The sequence below is a fragment of the Mastigoproctus giganteus genome, chromosome 8 (genome assembly GCF_048544385.1).
Source record: "Mastigoproctus giganteus isolate SK-2022 chromosome 8, ASM4854438v1, whole genome shotgun sequence".
Taxonomy (NCBI): domain Eukaryota; kingdom Metazoa; phylum Arthropoda; class Arachnida; order Uropygi; family Thelyphonidae; genus Mastigoproctus; species Mastigoproctus giganteus.
The window spans coordinates 26,237,046-26,256,416 of NC_143582.1; the positions used below are offsets into that span (position 1 = coordinate 26,237,046).

Genomic DNA, 19,371 nt, shown 5'->3' on the forward strand with positions numbered 1-19,371 from the left:
GCAAAACACTTAAATATTGAGATGCATTGCTATATAAGGGTTGTTCACATTGCTCGATAGCTATTTCTTTTCTACTATTGAAACATGCTCAGCATTTGACCTCGCGAATTTCGACTGTGAAACAGCTGGGTGGATTTATGCTATGCACCTATGTACGCGATAAAACCCGGCATGTAAGCATGCGCGTGTTCTAAACTTACCTTTTGCCTCCTTTAACAAGAATCTCATGAATGCGCATGCGCTGTTCGAGTACAGTAGTCCTATCATCATGGCGGATGACGGGGAGGTAAAAGGCCCTCGAGGGGGAAATTTAGGTAAGTTATATATTCTGTTTAACTTTAGTGCTGTATATCTAAATATTTTGTACACATTTTACTCATAATACCGTCCTTTGTAACTTATTAGGTGTCTAAATTTTAGTACAGAGGGTTGTTCTACATATTTCTGCGTAGGCCTACTAGAAGGCGTATAGGATAACTGCCAAATGTGTCATCCTTTTAGGAATTTAGTTACTCCTAATTAAGTGACCGACACAACTGTGAATTATTTATTTGTCGTTATGTATTATTCACTTTTTATGACCCCATACTGATATTTTTTAAAGTTTCATGTTTGTATTTGTTCATCGGAGCAGGTTGTTTTATTGTACTGTTAATACAATTTTATGCACGCGTACATGTATACAGTATAATATGTTGAAACCAAGATTTTGTCTGGATTGGATATTTAAAGATCTTTTGCAGTCTTGATTTCTTCGTATATGTCTACATGTGAGCAAATGGATGTTAAAATTCTGAAAGATGATTATTATTATTTGGTTTGTTATACCGGCATCGTAATAAGAATTTGTAAATCATCAACATTAATCCGAGTATTGTATTAACTTTCGGTTTGTTTAAATACTAAACGAAAATTTTTGATCGGCTTTCCAAAGTTACAGAAGTTGGATTTCGTGGAGTATCGATTTGTATTTGGAACTGTCCTTTCACAATCACAGATCAGCAGACATGGTTATTGGTAGGTTGAGATCATTACAATTTTCAAATGTTTTTAGACTTACTCCTTGTCGTATTCAAGACATTAGTCTTGAATATGACAAGGAGTGTTTCAATGTGTTTCATCCAAAATAAATTCTGGAATCGGACACATTGATGCCGTCACTGTGAAATTTTTAACATGTGAATTTATATTTATTTATTTGTAGTATCTTTTATTTACAGAAATCAAGTTAACATTTACTGCCAAAATAAGTAAATACTTTGTAAACCAAAACTAGTTTACATTATAGTTATACAGTCTCTTATTCATATTGGATAGGGATGTTTGATAAAATGAAATAACTGGCACTGTATGCAGCGGTTTGAAAGAATTTTCCAAGCCCATTACTAACATATGTCGAAAGATTAAGTGCAGGAACATTGTGGAAAGAGTTGTCTATGGCTCTGATAAAAATAAAATTAGGAATACCATGCTACATGCACCATTTGGAATTGTGTTGCATTTCCATAATTCTAATAGATGTTAATCATTCAGATAATGGCTGTTACAATGGTTCTTATTTTGAAGTAACTTAACAATTATCAGAATAACAGAGGTCAAATAGAACTCATTTGAAAAGTATCAATATATCTCACTAAATTCAAACAGCAGCCTTTAATTGGTAACAGAGTGTTGAAAAGATGGGAAAAAGTTATATTTTTTGGGATGGCCATACAAGCAAGAAGTGTTAATGACTTTTCTGTTATAATGGCATATATGTCATTCAGTTAATAATGTGCATATTTACTTTAAAGAATGCAGTCTTAATGAAACCTCTAGCTAGTTAAATTTATGATATGAGAAGCATATTGAACAATTGTTATCTGCCAAGTACATATGAAATCGGTCACATTTCTAAATTGTGATAACAAAAATTCAGTCAACTGAGAAGGCACGCGGAGAATAGTCCCGAGTAATTGACTTCTGAAAAAATAAGTGTGAGAATCTTCAATTAAGTGAAACAGGTGCACTAGAATTTGTTTAAATGAATATTTGGTGGAGAGTAGACCAAATAACCTTCCTTTGAGACTGATTAATATAATTTTGCTTTAAAAAGCATAAAAGTTTTCATGTTCTTGATGAGCGGAGCTTTTTTTGTTTATGATTGTGTATATATATATATATATATATATTTACACGTATGTGTTAAGCTGTTTAAAATATGAAAAAGTATGCTATGTTAATAATACATCTCGTAGTGTTGGAAGTTAGAAGTACTAATCTCTTGGTAAAAACACCATTTAGTTTTTTAAAAATATTTTAAACAAACATACATTATAGTTACTTAGATAATCCCAATGTGTTTTGGCATGTACACTACAGTTACAAATAAGAAATATTTTCTCTGTTTGTTCTTTCCCCATTCATATTGTTAGGACAAAAAAACGATATCTCTTATAAATTCTTACTTTTATGAGTTTTACCTTTAGGTGGTTGATTTTGTTTTTCATATTGATTGATTAATTGATTTTAATTTTTCGTATAACTGCATTCTTTCTGACAGTATATAAATTACACGAGTTTATATTTTAGCATTAGTAGTAGCAAATGACACAAAGAATAAAGCTTATAGTATCAGCCAAAAAAAAAAAAAAAAAACTTGCTTCCCACATCACCCATCAATCTCCATTCACAGTTTGTCTAGTTTTTCCTTAAACTTATTCAAACTACTCTCCAATGATCAACTACTTGCTGGCTGAAAGAAACTTTTTGCATATCTATCCCGCAACCATTCTTCCTCAACTTAAATCTTGAGCACTGTTAACAGGTCTCATTTTAGGAAGGATGTAGGGCTGCTATAACAAGTACAGAGATGGGCAACGAGATTGGTGAGGGGAACAAATGCAGTGTCTGGAGACTAGGCACCTGCAAGGTGATCTGATTGAGGTGTTTAAGGCTTTGAATGGTTTGAGCAAGCTCAATATTGATGGGATTTTTTCTCTTGCTCAGATTATGCATATGGATTGGCATAAATTCAAGTTGAGGTTAGATGGTTACAGAATAGATGTGTGGAAGTTTCCTTTGGCCAGCGAGTGGTTGATTGCTGGAACAAACTTCCATCTGTTGTTGTGGAAGTTGATAGCTTAAATAAATTCAAGGAAGAACTAGACAGACTATTGGAGGATAGATGAATGGATAGATGAAATAGGAAGGTTTTTGGCTGTATAAGCTTGATTTCTTGCATCGTATGCTACTACTAATGCTAATGGTAAATTTATGTTCCCTATGTGTGTGTTGTCTGACAAGAGTAAGGATGCCATCAGCATTTCATTTAGCATACTCAATACATTCTAAGCCTTAAACACCTCAGTCAGATCTCACAGGTGTCACAGTCAGATCTCCTCACAGTTTCCAGATGCTTCAATTTGTAGAAGTAAAAATTTTCTTGGTAAGAGTACCCATTTATTTCTTCTGACTAGTCTTGTTGCTCTTCTTTGCACCTATTCCAAGAGATCACATCCTTCTGCAAATCGGGGTTCCAGGCCTGTATGGTGTATTCAAGATGTGACTTAACTATTGCTTTATACAATGGGATAATCATCTCCTTATCTCTATTGTTAAAATTACAGTATATCATCGACAAAATCCCATTGACTCTCCTGGCAGCCTGTCTACACTGATCAGAGAACATATCTGAATGCACAATTACCTCCCAGCTCTTTTTTATTCTCTGCTACCCTGATTGTACATCTGAATGCATGTACACTACAGTTACAAATAAGAAATATTTTCTCTGTTTGTTCTTTCCCCATTCATATTGTTAGGACAAAAAAACGATATCTCTTATAAATTCTTACTTTTATGAGTTTTACCTTTAGGTGGTTGATTTTGTTTTTCATATTGATTGATTAATTGATTTTAATTTTTCGTATAACTGCATTCTTTCTGACAGTATATAAATTACACGAGTTTATATTTTAGCATTAGTAGTAGCAAATGACACAAAGAATAAAGCTTATAGTATCAGCCAAAAAAAAAAAAAAAAAACTTGCTTCCCACATCACCCATCAATCTCCATTCACAGTTTGTCTAGTTTTTCCTTAAACTTATTCAAACTACTCTCCAATGATCAACTACTTGCTGGCTGAAAGAAACTTTTTGCATATCTATCCCGCAACCATTCTTCCTCAACTTAAATCTTGAGCACTGTTAACAGGTCTCATTTTAGGAAGGATGTAGGGCTGCTATAACAAGTACAGAGATGGGCAACGAGATTGGTGAGGGGAACAAATGCAGTGTCTGGAGACTAGGCACCTGCAAGGTGATCTGATTGAGGTGTTTAAGGCTTTGAATGGTTTGAGCAAGCTCAATATTGATGGGATTTTTTCTCTTGCTCAGATTATGCATATGGATTGGCATAAATTCAAGTTGAGGTTAGATGGTTACAGAATAGATGTGTGGAAGTTTCCTTTGGCCAGCGAGTGGTTGATTGCTGGAACAAACTTCCATCTGTTGTTGTGGAAGTTGATAGCTTAAATAAATTCAAGGAAGAACTAGACAGACTATTGGAGGATAGATGAATGGATAGATGAAATAGGAAGGTTTTTGGCTGTATAAGCTTGATTTCTTGCATCGTATGCTACTACTAATGCTAATGGTAAATTTATGTTCCCTATGTGTGTGTTGTCTGACAAGAGTAAGGATGCCATCAGCATTTCATTTAGCATACTCAATACATTCTAAGCCTTAAACACCTCAGTCAGATCTCACAGGTGTCACAGTCAGATCTCCTCACAGTTTCCAGATGCTTCAATTTGTAGAAGTAAAAATTTTCTTGGTAAGAGTACCCATTTATTTCTTCTGACTAGTCTTGTTGCTCTTCTTTGCACCTATTCCAAGAGATCACATCCTTCTGCAAATCGGGGTTCCAGGCCTGTATGGTGTATTCAAGATGTGACTTAACTATTGCTTTATACAATGGGATAATCATCTCCTTATCTCTATTGTTAAAATTACAGTATATCATCGACAAAATCCCATTGACTCTCCTGGCAGCCTGTCTACACTGATCAGAGAACATATCTGAATGCACAATTACCTCCCAGCTCTTTTTTATTCTCTGCTACCCTGATTGTACATCTGAATGCATGTACACTACAGTTACAAATAAGAAATATTTTCTCTGTTTGTTCTTTCCCCATTCATATTGTTAGGACAAAAAAACGATATCTCTTATAAATTCTTACTTTTATGAGTTTTACCTTTAGGTGGTTGATTTTGTTTTTCATATTGATTGATTAATTGATTTTAATTTTTCGTATAACTGCATTCTTTCTGACAGTATATAAATTACACGAGTTTATATTTTAGCATTAGTAGTAGCAAATGACACAAAGAATAAAGCTTATAGTATCAGCCAAAAAAAAAAAAAAAAAACTTGCTTCCCACATCACCCATCAATCTCCATTCACAGTTTGTCTAGTTTTTCCTTAAACTTATTCAAACTACTCTCCAATGATCAACTACTTGCTGGCTGAAAGAAACTTTTTGCATATCTATCCCGCAACCATTCTTCCTCAACTTAAATCTTGAGCACTGTTAACAGGTCTCATTTTAGGAAGGATGTAGGGCTGCTATAACAAGTACAGAGATGGGCAACGAGATTGGTGAGGGGAACAAATGCAGTGTCTGGAGACTAGGCACCTGCAAGGTGATCTGATTGAGGTGTTTAAGGCTTTGAATGGTTTGAGCAAGCTCAATATTGATGGGATTTTTTCTCTTGCTCAGATTATGCATATGGATTGGCATAAATTCAAGTTGAGGTTAGATGGTTACAGAATAGATGTGTGGAAGTTTCCTTTGGCCAGCGAGTGGTTGATTGCTGGAACAAACTTCCATCTGTTGTTGTGGAAGTTGATAGCTTAAATAAATTCAAGGAAGAACTAGACAGACTATTGGAGGATAGATGAATGGATAGATGAAATAGGAAGGTTTTTGGCTGTATAAGCTTGATTTCTTGCATCGTATGCTACTACTAATGCTAATGGTAAATTTATGTTCCCTATGTGTGTGTTGTCTGACAAGAGTAAGGATGCCATCAGCATTTCATTTAGCATACTCAATACATTCTAAGCCTTAAACACCTCAGTCAGATCTCACAGGTGTCACAGTCAGATCTCCTCACAGTTTCCAGATGCTTCAATTTGTAGAAGTAAAAATTTTCTTGGTAAGAGTACCCATTTATTTCTTCTGACTAGTCTTGTTGCTCTTCTTTGCACCTATTCCAAGAGATCACATCCTTCTGCAAATCGGGGTTCCAGGCCTGTATGGTGTATTCAAGATGTGACTTAACTATTGCTTTATACAATGGGATAATCATCTCCTTATCTCTATTGTTAAAATTACAGTATATCATCGACAAAATCCCATTGACTCTCCTGGCAGCCTGTCTACACTGATCAGAGAACATATCTGAATGCACAATTACCTCCCAGCTCTTTTTTATTCTCTGCTACCCTGATTGTGGTACCACACAGTTGGTACGTTTATGTGGGATTACTGCTACCATATAAAATACCTTGCGTTTGTCAGTGTTAAACTTAAATTGGCACTTCTCAGCCCATTTGCCTAATTTATCTAGATCTTGTTACAGTAACAAACCCTCATTATGGTGATCAATACCTTGCTAATCTTATCGTCTGCAAACTTAGACATTGACTGATATGCCTTCATCAGTATCGTTAATAATATTGAAAACAACAACAGGTACAGCACTGAACCTGGAGGTTTTTCACTAATAACATTTACCCAAGAAGAGCAGTGCCCATTGATAACAACTGTCCTCTTCCACTCACCCCCATCCCTTTCATACCAGTAACTTTCATACCAGTAACTTTCATACCAGTAACTTTCATACCAGTAACTTTCCATACCAGTAACTTTCCATACCAGTAACTTTCCATACCAGTAACTTTCCATACCAGTAACTTTCCATACCAGTAACTTTCCATACCAGTAACTTTCCCTTAATGCCACTACTCCACAGAAGTTCTTTATGTGCAACCGTATCGAAAGCTTCTCAAAAATCTAAGTATATGATGTCAAAATTAATTTTTGCATCCAGTTCTTTTGTTGCTCTGCCATAGTATACAATGAGAATTGTCAGACAGAACTGTCCCTTGACAAATCAATGGTGACTGCAGTATAAATGCATTTCTGTCTAGATGGTCCTGCATTACTTCTTTAACCAGTGACTCCATTATTTCCCCAGAACAAAAGTCAAGCTCACAGGTCTGTAATTATTCATGTCACTCTTTGATCTCCCTTTGTGAATTGGGAATACATTTGCTCATCTCTAGTCCATGGGGACTTCACCTGAATGAAGGATGTTCACATAATTATGGCTAAAGGTTTGCTGACCTCTTTTGCTGCCTCCCTTAATATAATTGGTTAGATGTGCTGATTGCAGGAATGGATGGGCAGTATGGCAGATGCACTGAAATCAAATGCTCTCGGATTGTACACAAAAGTCATTGGTTTTTTGCTCATTTTTTTTGTTATAAATCATGAATTCTTACTATTTGCTAATGTGTCTGAAATGTAACATATTGCATATATTAATTAACTTGTTTACTTTTAGCTTCAGCAGTTTCTCTTTCACTTTCCTCTCAGTTATCTCAAAATTGTTTAGGACTTTGTTAGAATTTGGTATACTTCTGGTATCCCCATCCCTAAAAAATTCATGTGTTGAAAGTGAATGCAAAATATCTATTCAGTTTGTCAGTAGCCTGAGCAGGATCATCAACAGTTATACCATTCATATCTAGCAGATCAATGTGATTCATCTCTTTCCTTTTAGTGTTTATAAGTAAAGAAGTCTTTGCATTCTTTACCAGAGACTTTAAATAGCCAGAGAATGCTAAACTTCATTTGTCAAATGAAGTTTAACATTGATAAATGTAAAGTACTACACATGGGAAACAGCAACCCCAGAGCAATGTATCAACTCTGTGGTACTACACTGACAGTGGTAGAGAATGAAAGGGACTTGGGGGTGGTTGTGCAGGCAGATATGAAGTTCTCTGAGGTGCAGATGGGCTGCAAGAGTAGCTCATGGAGTATTGTCAATGATATACAGGAATTTTTCCAGCAGTGATAAGGAGGTGATTATTCCATTGTATAAGGCAATGGTCAGGCCACACCTAGAGTACTGTATACAGGTCTGGAGGCCTCATTTCAAGAAGGATGTAGAGCTGCTGGAACGAGTACAGAGAAGGGCAACAAGATTAATGAATGGAACAAAGGGGTGCTCTTACGAAGAAAGGCTTAAGTTTTGCAAATTACAGTGTCTGGAGACTAGGCACCAGCGAGGTGATCTGATAGAGGTGTATAAAGCCTTGAATGGTTTAAGCATGCTCAATGCTGATGGGATTCTTCCTCTAGCTCAGAAAAATCACCTGAGAGGGCATAAATTCAAATTGAGGAAAGACAGATGTAGGATAGATGTGTGGAAATTTGCCTTTAGCCAGCGGGTGGTTGGTTGGTGGAACAGACTTCCATCCCTTGTGGTGGAGGTTGATAGCCTAAATAAGTTTAAGGCTCAGCTGGACAGGTATTTTGAACGAACAGAGGGGTGAAGTGGAAGTGGGTTTTTTTTTTTGGCTGATGCTGCATAAGCTTGCTTTCTTGCATCAAATGCCTCTACTAATGCTAATGCTAAGTCTTAGCTTTCCTAACACCTGTTTTTGACTTGATTGCACTAGTTTATATCTACAGTGGATTTCTGTGACCAGAAAAATGGATGGGATGCATATAAATTATCCCCTGATACTTTATATGCGTCCCATGTATTTTTCTTTTCTGCTGCTATTATCATCAGTTCATCTGATAACCATTTAGGTCTAAGTCTTGAACTGTATATCTGTGTATAAAAAACCTAGTAGCTTCTAAGATTACTTTTCTGAATGCTTCCCATTTAGAATTTGCTGTTGGTAACATCATCATCAGTTAGCCCAACCAAATTTATAAACTGTCTGAAACCCCTGTGGCCACTTTTATGAAAGCCAAAGCTCTTCCCTTTGCCATTGACACTAGTTACGTCTTCAGATAATTCCCAAATTTCCACATCAGTACACTGTGATCACTGCAACCTAGTGGATATTTTATCTGCTAATTCTTAATGCACAAAGAGTCACTGCTGATTAAAAAAAAAAAAAAAAAAAAAAATAAGATCATTGCTTTCTCTTGTTGCCTCTCTAACATGCTGGTGTAAACAACTATCATCCATTAAATCCAGAAAATTCTTGCTACTGTGTGAGTGACCAACCTACAATTCCAGTTGATATCTGGAAAGTTAAAATCCCCCATTATAAGAACATTCTGATTTACTGGCCCACTGTTTATCTGTATAGTTGTCATTATATTCATCGCAGTCATTAGGTTTGTAACATGCTCCGTGACAAACTGTCACTTAGTTTGTTTGGATAAACTTTTTGTTTTGTTTACCCAATGCTTATGTCATGCTATAATTAACTCATTGTTGCTCTCTCTCTCCTCACATTGATTGGGTGCACTGTCTTAGATTCTAAAAGCATCCTCCCATTTTCAAATTCTCCATCACCTGTGTGTGAATGTTACCATTTCTGTAATATTCCCAAAATGTGTGTGTGTGTGTGTGATGATTTCACCAGTACTTGAAATTCATCAAATTTGTTTACTGTCTTTCTTAAATCTATGTTAGTATACAAGTTCTTTAGGAAATTGTATATATGGAAATGAACTAATTTATCTTCATGAAAACATGTATGTTTTAATGTTTCCTATTTAGAGAATTTTGTTATTTGTAGTTGCTCTCCTTGTTATGTTGCTATATTTTGCTAGTGCTTTTACTTTTACTTTCTGACATTATATCTATATACTGTTGTGAAATAGTGATACATTAACTTGTACTGCTATGTACTGACCATTGTAGTTATTATACCAAAATATTTAAAATAATTAACAAATTGTAGTAATAGTTATTGTAAGGAGGAAAACAATAGGTGGTTCAGGATCCATTCACTAGTTGTACCCACTCCATATGCATGCTGTGGAGAGGGAAGCATAGTGAGTAACCTGAGCCAGCTCATTGTTGTTCTCCTTAGCATATTACTCTACATATTAAAATTATAGTATAGCAAATCATCATTGACATTATATAATAATAGCTCTGATGTACATAATTTTATCAGTGACTGATAGTTACCTCTGTTTATCATTGATTCAGAAGTACAAAATTCATTTGTTGATTTTTGTGGTGGAATTTTATATTATCTGATAAATTTTATGTAATATATTATAAACAAATCTTTGCTTAATCCTTATAAATAAACCTGATGCAGTGCTCATATTTCTTTTTCTCAAAAGAGATTGAATTTTGGGCTAGATCTTAGTTACAAGTTGTTTAGAATAAATGTGATTAATATTCTGAATTGTTTTTAGGTTCTTACAAGGTTAGCTATAATTGCATTTATTGGCAGCCAAATAATACCAGTAAGGTTAGAAATTATGAATATTCATATGCTTAGATAAAATTTATTCTTTAAGAAATACCGGAATTTCATGGGCATACAGTTGAAGCTCTTTATAGTGACTCTTTTTAACATCCCACACGTTATAACGTCCTATGTAGTTGGTCTCAGCCAATTTCTCATTAACCTAATGCTATTTTATGAACAATCGATATAACGACTGTTTTCTCATTCCCCTTGGAGGGTTGTTATATTGAGCTTTGACTGTATTTACATTGCTGTTTATAATACACTTTTCAGTCCTCAAATTATCAGATTTGTTGCAGACTTACATTATATATAGAGTACAATTCAGCTCAAGATATGTTTCTCTGCCTACATTTGTATTTCTGTTCATTAACTAATTTTTCATAATATTATCAACAAAATGCACAAGTTTACACAGATTGATTGTGATTAAAATTAACATGCATGCTTTTCTTCATATGTTTAAAAAATTTTAATGGCATTTTGGTCTACATAGATATACCTGATACTGCTCAAGCATGTAATCTTTTACATTTCTTTGCTATGTTCTTTACCTCTCATATCAGATAGTTTATGCAGTTTAAGTAATAACACAGACATTCGAGTGTATTTCAACAGATCTTTCTTTCTTTCTAACAAGAACACAAAATCGACTAAAGGCAAAGAAAGGGCTATCAGCATAAACATTGATGTATCACAGTTTCTAATGGAAATGCTTCTTACTGCCACAATATTTTGTCAGCTTAAGAATGTCACAGGGTATGAGGGCAAGTAGTGACTTGGTATAAGGTGGGGAGAGGAAATAAGCTTATAACAGGGGCATAACATCTCACTTGAATTTAATTATTTTAATTGTTTCTCTTGTAAGTTGTGTTGCTTAATAAATTATCAAATACAACATTAACATAGAAATAGTTCTAAAGCATCATTTCTGTATGTTACTGAAAAAGCAAACTAAGGTTCCAGCTAAAGTTTCAAACGTCTCAACTTGTGAAGCAAATTGTTATGAGTTGCCTCACTCTTAACACTACAAATAAACACCACTTCCCACCAAAGAAAACTATATTGCTTTGTTTGGCAATTCCTTTAAGAAGCATAAATATAAGTTTCTGGACAGGGGAACACTACACTAAACTGACTAACTTGGTCACCACTTGATAACCTCTTTGGAAATATTTATTAGTACTGATTGGAATAAATCACTGGTCTGGCAGTATGAATTAGACCTGAACATTTTCATTGTGGAGGCAAGTGATGTAATTTTGCAACTTTGTCACAATGGCATTCCACAGGAATGCAGCATATATATCTATATATGCTACATTATATGCTTGGAAGGCAGAAAACGTACTCCACAACTCGGTAGAGTTTGGGTATAGAAATGTTCTGGTCCTTGAAATGATTAGAGTTGAATCCATTTTTCTTCACAATTTGTATTCTTCAATTTCCAAGTATCACAACTTGAAGTCCATAATGCCTTGGCAACTATCACTTCATCAAACAGTATTGCAGCATTCATCACTTGGCAACTATCACTTCATCCAAATGTATTGCAGCATTTCTGAGTTTCCAACGATTTTTTTTTAGCTGAAGTTTCAATTTCAGGCCATATAATGTCACTGTTGTTTATCCAAACAAAAGATCCCATTTCACAAAAACTATTTCCCCATAGATCAATATAAGAGAGACATCGATCATAAAAATTTGTAAATTCTTTCATGATCATATCAGCATTAATATTTCCATTCTCATCTAGTGCCTTGAACAGTTTTTTAGCTCTTTGTGGTATAAATTTATCTTTGCACCTTTCTTCAAGGTTTATTTTCAAATTTTCAAGCTCAATTAGAATATCAGTTGCACTTACTTTTGTTTTCTTAATTGCCAAGAGTTTTTTGTTAAATAAAGTGACTTATCACTGAACAAATCACAAATACATATCCTGACAATTATCTTATCAAAGAACTTTTTCATAGTTACCCAGCAATGTTCTTGAGAGCAAAAGTAAGATTTTACTCCATTATAAATTTGGAGGATCCTCTCAATGGTTGGATGTAGAGAAAGAAATCAGGTGTTGCCACCACGTTGCAGAATATTTTTGTACTCAATGTATACAAACTCGCAGAACTCTTTCAGCTGGGTTATGCGCACGGTGCAAATGTGAAAATATTTATAAATTTTTACTACAAGGGCTTCTATATCAATAGGTAAGATATCAACTGCAGTTTAATCAGCTATAAACATTATTTTCCCCTTTCTGTTTTACGCCTTCAAAATTGGTGTTATGGTTATCATGACAAAACCCAACAACTTTATTTGATAAATCGCAGTTTTTGATAATTGACAACAAATAGATAGTTTCAGTATTTCTGAAGTTTCTAGGAACTGACCGACCAACCAGACCTCCCAAAAGCTTCCTCATCTGTTTCATAAATATATGTAGTCTCAGTTCCATTCTCAACGTTGTCCATTTCTACCTATGATCTTCCAAGCTCCACATTTTTTTTAAAAGAATCTCAATTATTGTTTCAAAACATTACTTCTCTCAGTTTTCCTAATTGACTAAGGTAAAGAAAGCCAACATGAGAACCATTGCAAACTTTGGGAAACTAACCGGAAAACTGGTTTGCTGCTACCGCAGTTTCTCCATGCATCCTTAGTAAACAGACGGTGCGTGTTATCAGTAGCGGCAGTAGAAGTTGAAAACGATATATTGATTGACATATAGGCATGACAGACAATGTAATGATTAGTTTTTTCTTCTTATTAAAATCAGATTATTGGAGTTTGAGTGTTTTTGCTATTAAAAAAACCATATTACTGATTTCTTTGTATGTTTTTAAGGTTAGGTTACCTTAACCTAACCTTAAAGCATAGGTTATGAAAAAAGGAAAAGATTACTTTATTTTTTGTTATATTTCATAACCAGACCTTAAAGGTTAGGTTAGGAAATAGAAAAAGAAAGAAAGAAAGATGGATTCTTTATATATATCGTAGCACTTAATGCTATGATGTTCTTGTCTGTCACGCCTACCGTAGGCATGACAGATGTCCTTTTATTTCAAAGGAAAATCCTTTATTTTAGCCAAACTGTTCTTGTTCTTTATTGAAATGAGAAAGGATACAATTTGTCCTTTATTTTCATTTTTCAATGCCTGTGCCTCGTAATGGCAATGGCGGATTTCCGCACAGGCATAGTAGGCGAAATAATTTGCAATAAAAGAGCTTGAAAAGAATGAAATGTTTTTTTATATAATGAATGATCAAGAAAATCCACTGAAGAATCGCCTTGATCAAGAATTTTTTGGGTATCAAGTTCATCAGCATTTTCAGAAATTAGACCCTGTAGTTAAAGCACAGTAATAAATGATTTCAAAGCATTTTATAATGCTGCATTGAAATATTTAGGAAATAAATTTAATTTTAATGATAATACCCCTTTTTTTTGATACTCAGCAAATTAAGCTTTAAAAATGGTTGTCCTAACTTAGGACTCATTTATTGAAATAGCAGAATATTTTAAATTAATAGAAAAATTAAAGTTGGACATGAATGATTTATTTGATGAGGTTTCAGTACTAAAAACAAATTATGAAACTGTCAACCGCTGAAAAATGTAAAACTTGTTCAAGTACTTCGAGTCAATGGCATTTCATTTTGAAAAGCGTTGATTTGAAGCTTTCAAATATTTTCGAGGTCATTTCATGTGTATTTTCAGTGCTGGGGACTTCGGCAAATTCAGAAAAGCTTTTTAGTGTAATGAACTCGAAGTGGAGGGATGGGAAAAATAGATGTTCAATTTCATTCATAAAAAGTGAACTAATGATCTACTTCAATTTTCAAGTTCAGATTTTTCTGAAAAAATTAAAAATGATGCTGAAGTTCTTAAGGCTGCTTGAAGTAGTACAAAATATGTTCAATGTGACTGATTTCTAGGTATTAAACTGGTACATTTTTTTTGCTTTTTTTTCACCTACCTAAAATTACTTTAGCTTGATGTCAATTAATGCACTAAACTTGTATTAAAATATTTGGATCAATTCATGCTTTTTATATCATCCATATCGTTCATTATCCTTATATATCAATCCATATCCTTCCCCATAGAAAGCCATGGTTTAACCATTAAATATTTTAAATTCTAAATTAAACAAAAATTTGCAAATATTTATAGTCAATATGAAAACTAATTTTTAAACCAAAATCTAAAAAAATATAAACAAAATGTTTAATTATTAACTAAAAAATCATTCAATTTTCCTTTTTTGGAGGGGGTGGAGTGGTAGCATTAATTATTTTTGATGTGTCCTTTAATCCAGTCATAGAAATCTGGCAACCCTATGCCTACGTGTCAATCAATATATCGTTCTCTCCTACTGCTGATACTGAGAATGCAAGGAGACATTGATTAGTGGCAAACTAGTTTGTCCGCTAAGTTTCTAGTAGTTTTCTATGGTTCTCGTGTTGGCTTTCTTTGCCTTCGCCTCCTAATTATTTACTCAAAGATTCCTTTTGTTTAAAAGTTGATAATTATGTATGTGGTCACTTTAATATTCCTTGTCAGAGACTTCCTTATCTGGAATTGCCTCTTTGATCTCTTGTGGCTTAAAATATCTCTACCCCATTCTGTTAAATTCATCTTTTGTTTTCCCAACTCTGCTAATCACTTAGAACTCTTTGACTTCTTTCTTCAAAGCTTGGCTTTCTCAGGTTAACCTTCTTAAAAGTGAGGTAATTATCTTTGGTGATTTTAATGTTCACAATTCCAGCTGGCATCAGTTTTCTAGTTGCACAGACCCAGCTGTTTGAGATGCTGAGACTTTTTGCACTTATTAATGACCACACACACACACACACACACACAGCTTGTTTATTTACATACCAGATAGTTGTAACCACACACCCAGCACTCGTGATCTTTTTCTCATAAACAGTACATCAAAGTACATGGTCAATGTTAGTAGTCCTCCAAGTACCTCAGATCATAACTTTGTAAGGGCGCTCTCTCTCTTATGACCATTCCCAGCCTTGTGTTGCTTGGCATTACAGGAAAATAGGATGATCTGTGTGATTTCTAATCCTCATTTATACTGTTAGGCTACTGTTTTAAACTTTCTGATCCCAATGTTTGCTTGGATCATATCATTTGGACAAAAAAGCAAGTTTTCTACATTTGGCCTGTTCAAAATCAAGTTTGTATTGATATGTAACTATTTAACAATTGTTCAGTCTTTAATGAAGGCAGAAAATGAAACTGTAGGTTTGATACCAAGCCAATTGCAGTATACCACATTCTTATCTTGAACAGCCTTAGCACTTCATTAGAAAACTTAAGTTTTGGATAAAGGATGGGATTTTAGGGTGAAATGTAGAATAAAGGATTTCATCCCTGCAAGAATAATTTCGCTTGTCAAATATTGTATCCTTAACTGCAGATTACATAATATTTTCCACCACTGATGTCAAACTCCCTGTCCCATGAAGTCTTTTGTGTCTCTGTGAATTGAAGACATTAGTGACAATAGCTTTTACAGTCCATGGAGATTGTCCTGGAGTTGATTATCTCTTTAATGTTTTTATGATAAAAGGTAGCAGGGTTGGGTCATCCCAAGGGTGCTAGGAGTGTACTGCACCCAGGCTCCACATTGAAGGGTTGCCTAAAAACCTGAACCTTACATGTACGAAGAAAATTTTAAAGGGGAGTGCCAAATTGTGATTTGCACCCGGGAATCCAACAACAGTAATGTACATGAACTCCCCTGAAAGATAACATTAGTTGTTAAAACAAAATGCTTAGTTTAAACAGCAAGCTGGCTGGACTTTTGAAGTGGTACTGGAAATCTGAAAATGAATATGAAGTTCAGACAATGGAGTCATGCATTTGCTAGGAAACTGTCATCATGAAGAAATTCCAAGGATTTTCATGATAAAAATTTGAGATATATGGTACTGTGCAAGCAAAGATCTGGGAGACTCCAGTGGGGGAACAAAATTTTTTATGGTGTTGCATAAATTTGCACAATCATGATAAAAATCTGTAAGGTGAACTGTGTGTGAGACTGGAATCAGTATAGCAAGTATATACTACATTCTCAAAAAAAGCTAAATGGAAACCTTGTGTGCCAAGATTTGTTGTCTGATATAAATGAAGATGATCCTGATTACAGGGTTGTTTTGTGAATGGTCTAAAGTGAAGATGGATGGGGATGTAAGATTTTTGGACAAGACTGTTAGTTAGATGAGGCAATGTTCATATTTAGTGAACTGGCATAATTGTGTCTATTGGTCTCCTGAAAATCTAAACATTCATGTAAAGAACGCAGTGTATTTACCAGGAGTTAATCTGTTGAATAGTGTATCATCCAGGAGAATTGTTGGACAGTAGTTTTTTGAAGGGCCAGTTATTGGTGATATGCTTAATGTCTCCACTGTACCCTTTTTAATGCACTGCATTGGAACAAAGTGGTTTACTATCAATATGATGAGGAACTCTCATATTATTATTGTGATGTTGGGGCCTATCTTGATAATCATTTCATGCGTAGTTCAATGTTCACCTAATTTAACTCCACATTTACTTATAGGGATACCTTAGAGATGTAGTACTTGGTAGAAAACTAGCCATACTTAAATGGTTATTAAAGGCATGTGAAACTATCCCAGCAGTTACATTGGAGACCATTTGTCATTCATTGTTTGCCACTGTGGGTAGTGTGGAAGCAAATGGTGGACAATTTGAACATCTGTACTACTTCACTATGTGCTACAAATGCTGTTGTTTCAAAAACACTTATCTGTGTGTATCATCCTTCTCTCATGTGAAGTTTATTAAACCTAAATACTTTTTTTTATATATCATAAATAACCATCTTAACGACTGCTTTTGGCTATATCCATGAAAAGAATTTTTTTTTGTTTAAAAATTTATATCATTATTTTAAAAGTATAATTTTAATAAAGTTATACTTTCAGATTAATGATTGAGGGGAAAATTTTCAGTTATACTTTTCTTAAAATTACTGGAAAGTTGAAATTGTAATTTATTGGCCATTTTCAGATAATCAGGTTCATAATTATTACAGCTAAATGCAGACTGCTTTAAGATGGTTATTGGTCATTTGTAACAAGTATTTAGATTTAATAAACTTCACATGAGAGATGAATGATTCTCACAGATAATTGTTTTTGAAACACATCAGCATTTGTAGATAAATATTCTTTAAACGGTTAATTCTGTGTGGGTTAATGATATCCATACATTGGATTTTGCCTTTATTTCAATACTGTGTCACTTTGTAACTGAGTAATTTGCAATTCTACATGACCTATTAAATTTCACCCCACATCAGGATGGCAGGGTGAAATTTAATTTTTGACAAATGGCGTGTTTTCAGAGGAAAAGGTAAATTCAAGCCTGCACGCATCGTTAAATCTCAGTACATAGCAGCACAGATCTATTTGCTGTCCAGACCATAACTTTAAAGGGACCAATCAAGCGAATGCTTCACCAGTGCATGCTCGAATGCATAGCAGTTCACAATTCATGCAATGTGTACATTCTACGACACTGAATAAGTTTGAAGTTATAAGCAATGTGTGTATAATAGTGTTTTTGTGCTTTAAACAGGTAATCGTGACTATTGTGATTTGTAATTTAAATAAAACAACAAAATCCCAATTAATTTTAGACATGCCCAGGGGCGGGTGGTCCCGAGGGCGAAGGGGTGCACGCACCCAGGTGTTAATGTTCAAGGGGCTTCTGAAACTTACATACATATGTGAAGAAAATTTTAAAGGGCTGCCAAATTGCGATTGGCACCTGGGCACCATATACCTTAGGAACGCCTCTGGACCTGCCACCAAAAGCCAAAAAGCGGGCATCAGTACCACATAGAAAGACTACATAAATAGGAAATTAAAAAAAAAAAAAAAAAATCCTCTAGTTTACAAAATTGGCTTACATTAAGCCAATTTTGTAAACACTGAAAGTGACAATGAAAATGAACAAATAATTCGAATGAGGATGAAACAAATGATGATGATGAGGATGCCACTGAAATGGAAGTCCAAGAAAAGGCCCAAACAATTATTTTAAAAGAATTAGAAAGTATGGAGAATAACGAACAACAGTTGGAAGAAAAAAATGATGGCAGCAATGATATTAATACGAAACATAAGTCTGGACTTTAATGATTCAACCACATGGAATTTTAATATCCACAAAAACGGATCTCTTATAGTGCAACACGATCCTGAACAGTTATGTATTCTGTCACTAATGGCCGATGTTCCAATAATTCATGGGAATACAAATATGAAGTTATTGGAAAAAAAACAGAGAACACGGTTATTTTAATGCAAAAACAAAGATGCAGTATATTGTTTACCATGCTTTTTATTTGTATTTGACACAAATAATGTTCCATTATTTGTGCCAAATGCGGAGATGGATAGATGAAATTCATGAGTTTTTTTTGAGTAGTAAATGGATGGCCAGTGCTCAAAACAGAAGGAACTGGAAAGTTGCTGGAGAGGCCTTCATCCTGCAGTGGATTGAAAATGGCTGATGATGATGATGATGAATGTTCCATTTTGCAACACATGGATTTAAGGACTGGAAAGTTCTAAATCCAAACGTTCTATTTCACGAGAATTCATTACAACACAAATAATTTCACAAAATGGAAATTATTAGAAAAGGCTCTTCCAAAAAGGGTGGACTAATTTATGACGTTGCATAAGCAGCACTAAGAATATTTGCACATTTCCAGTCTGTGGGACCTCCCCTCAGTCCACAGATGCTCTCATAATTAGGGCTAAGGGTTTGCTTATTTCCTTTGCCACCTCTTTTAATATGACT

At 34.5% G+C, this 19,371-nt stretch overlaps 1 protein-coding gene across 6 annotated transcripts in view; it reads left to right on the plus strand.

The window, feature by feature from the left end:
- The first annotated feature begins 248 nt into the window (after nucleotides 1–248).
- Nucleotides 249–19,371, plus strand: part of LOC150081387 (uncharacterized) — a 325,542-nt gene continuing 306,419 nt past the window's right edge. For all 6 annotated transcript variants that reach the window (XM_090379754.1, XM_090379758.1, XM_090379759.1 and 3 more), the window contains exon 1: nucleotides 249–314. In XM_090379754.1, coding sequence (XP_090235880.1) covers nucleotides 269–314 — 46 coding nt within the window. In that variant the 5' untranslated portion in view covers nucleotides 249–268. The remainder of the gene's footprint in view (nucleotides 315–19,371) is intronic.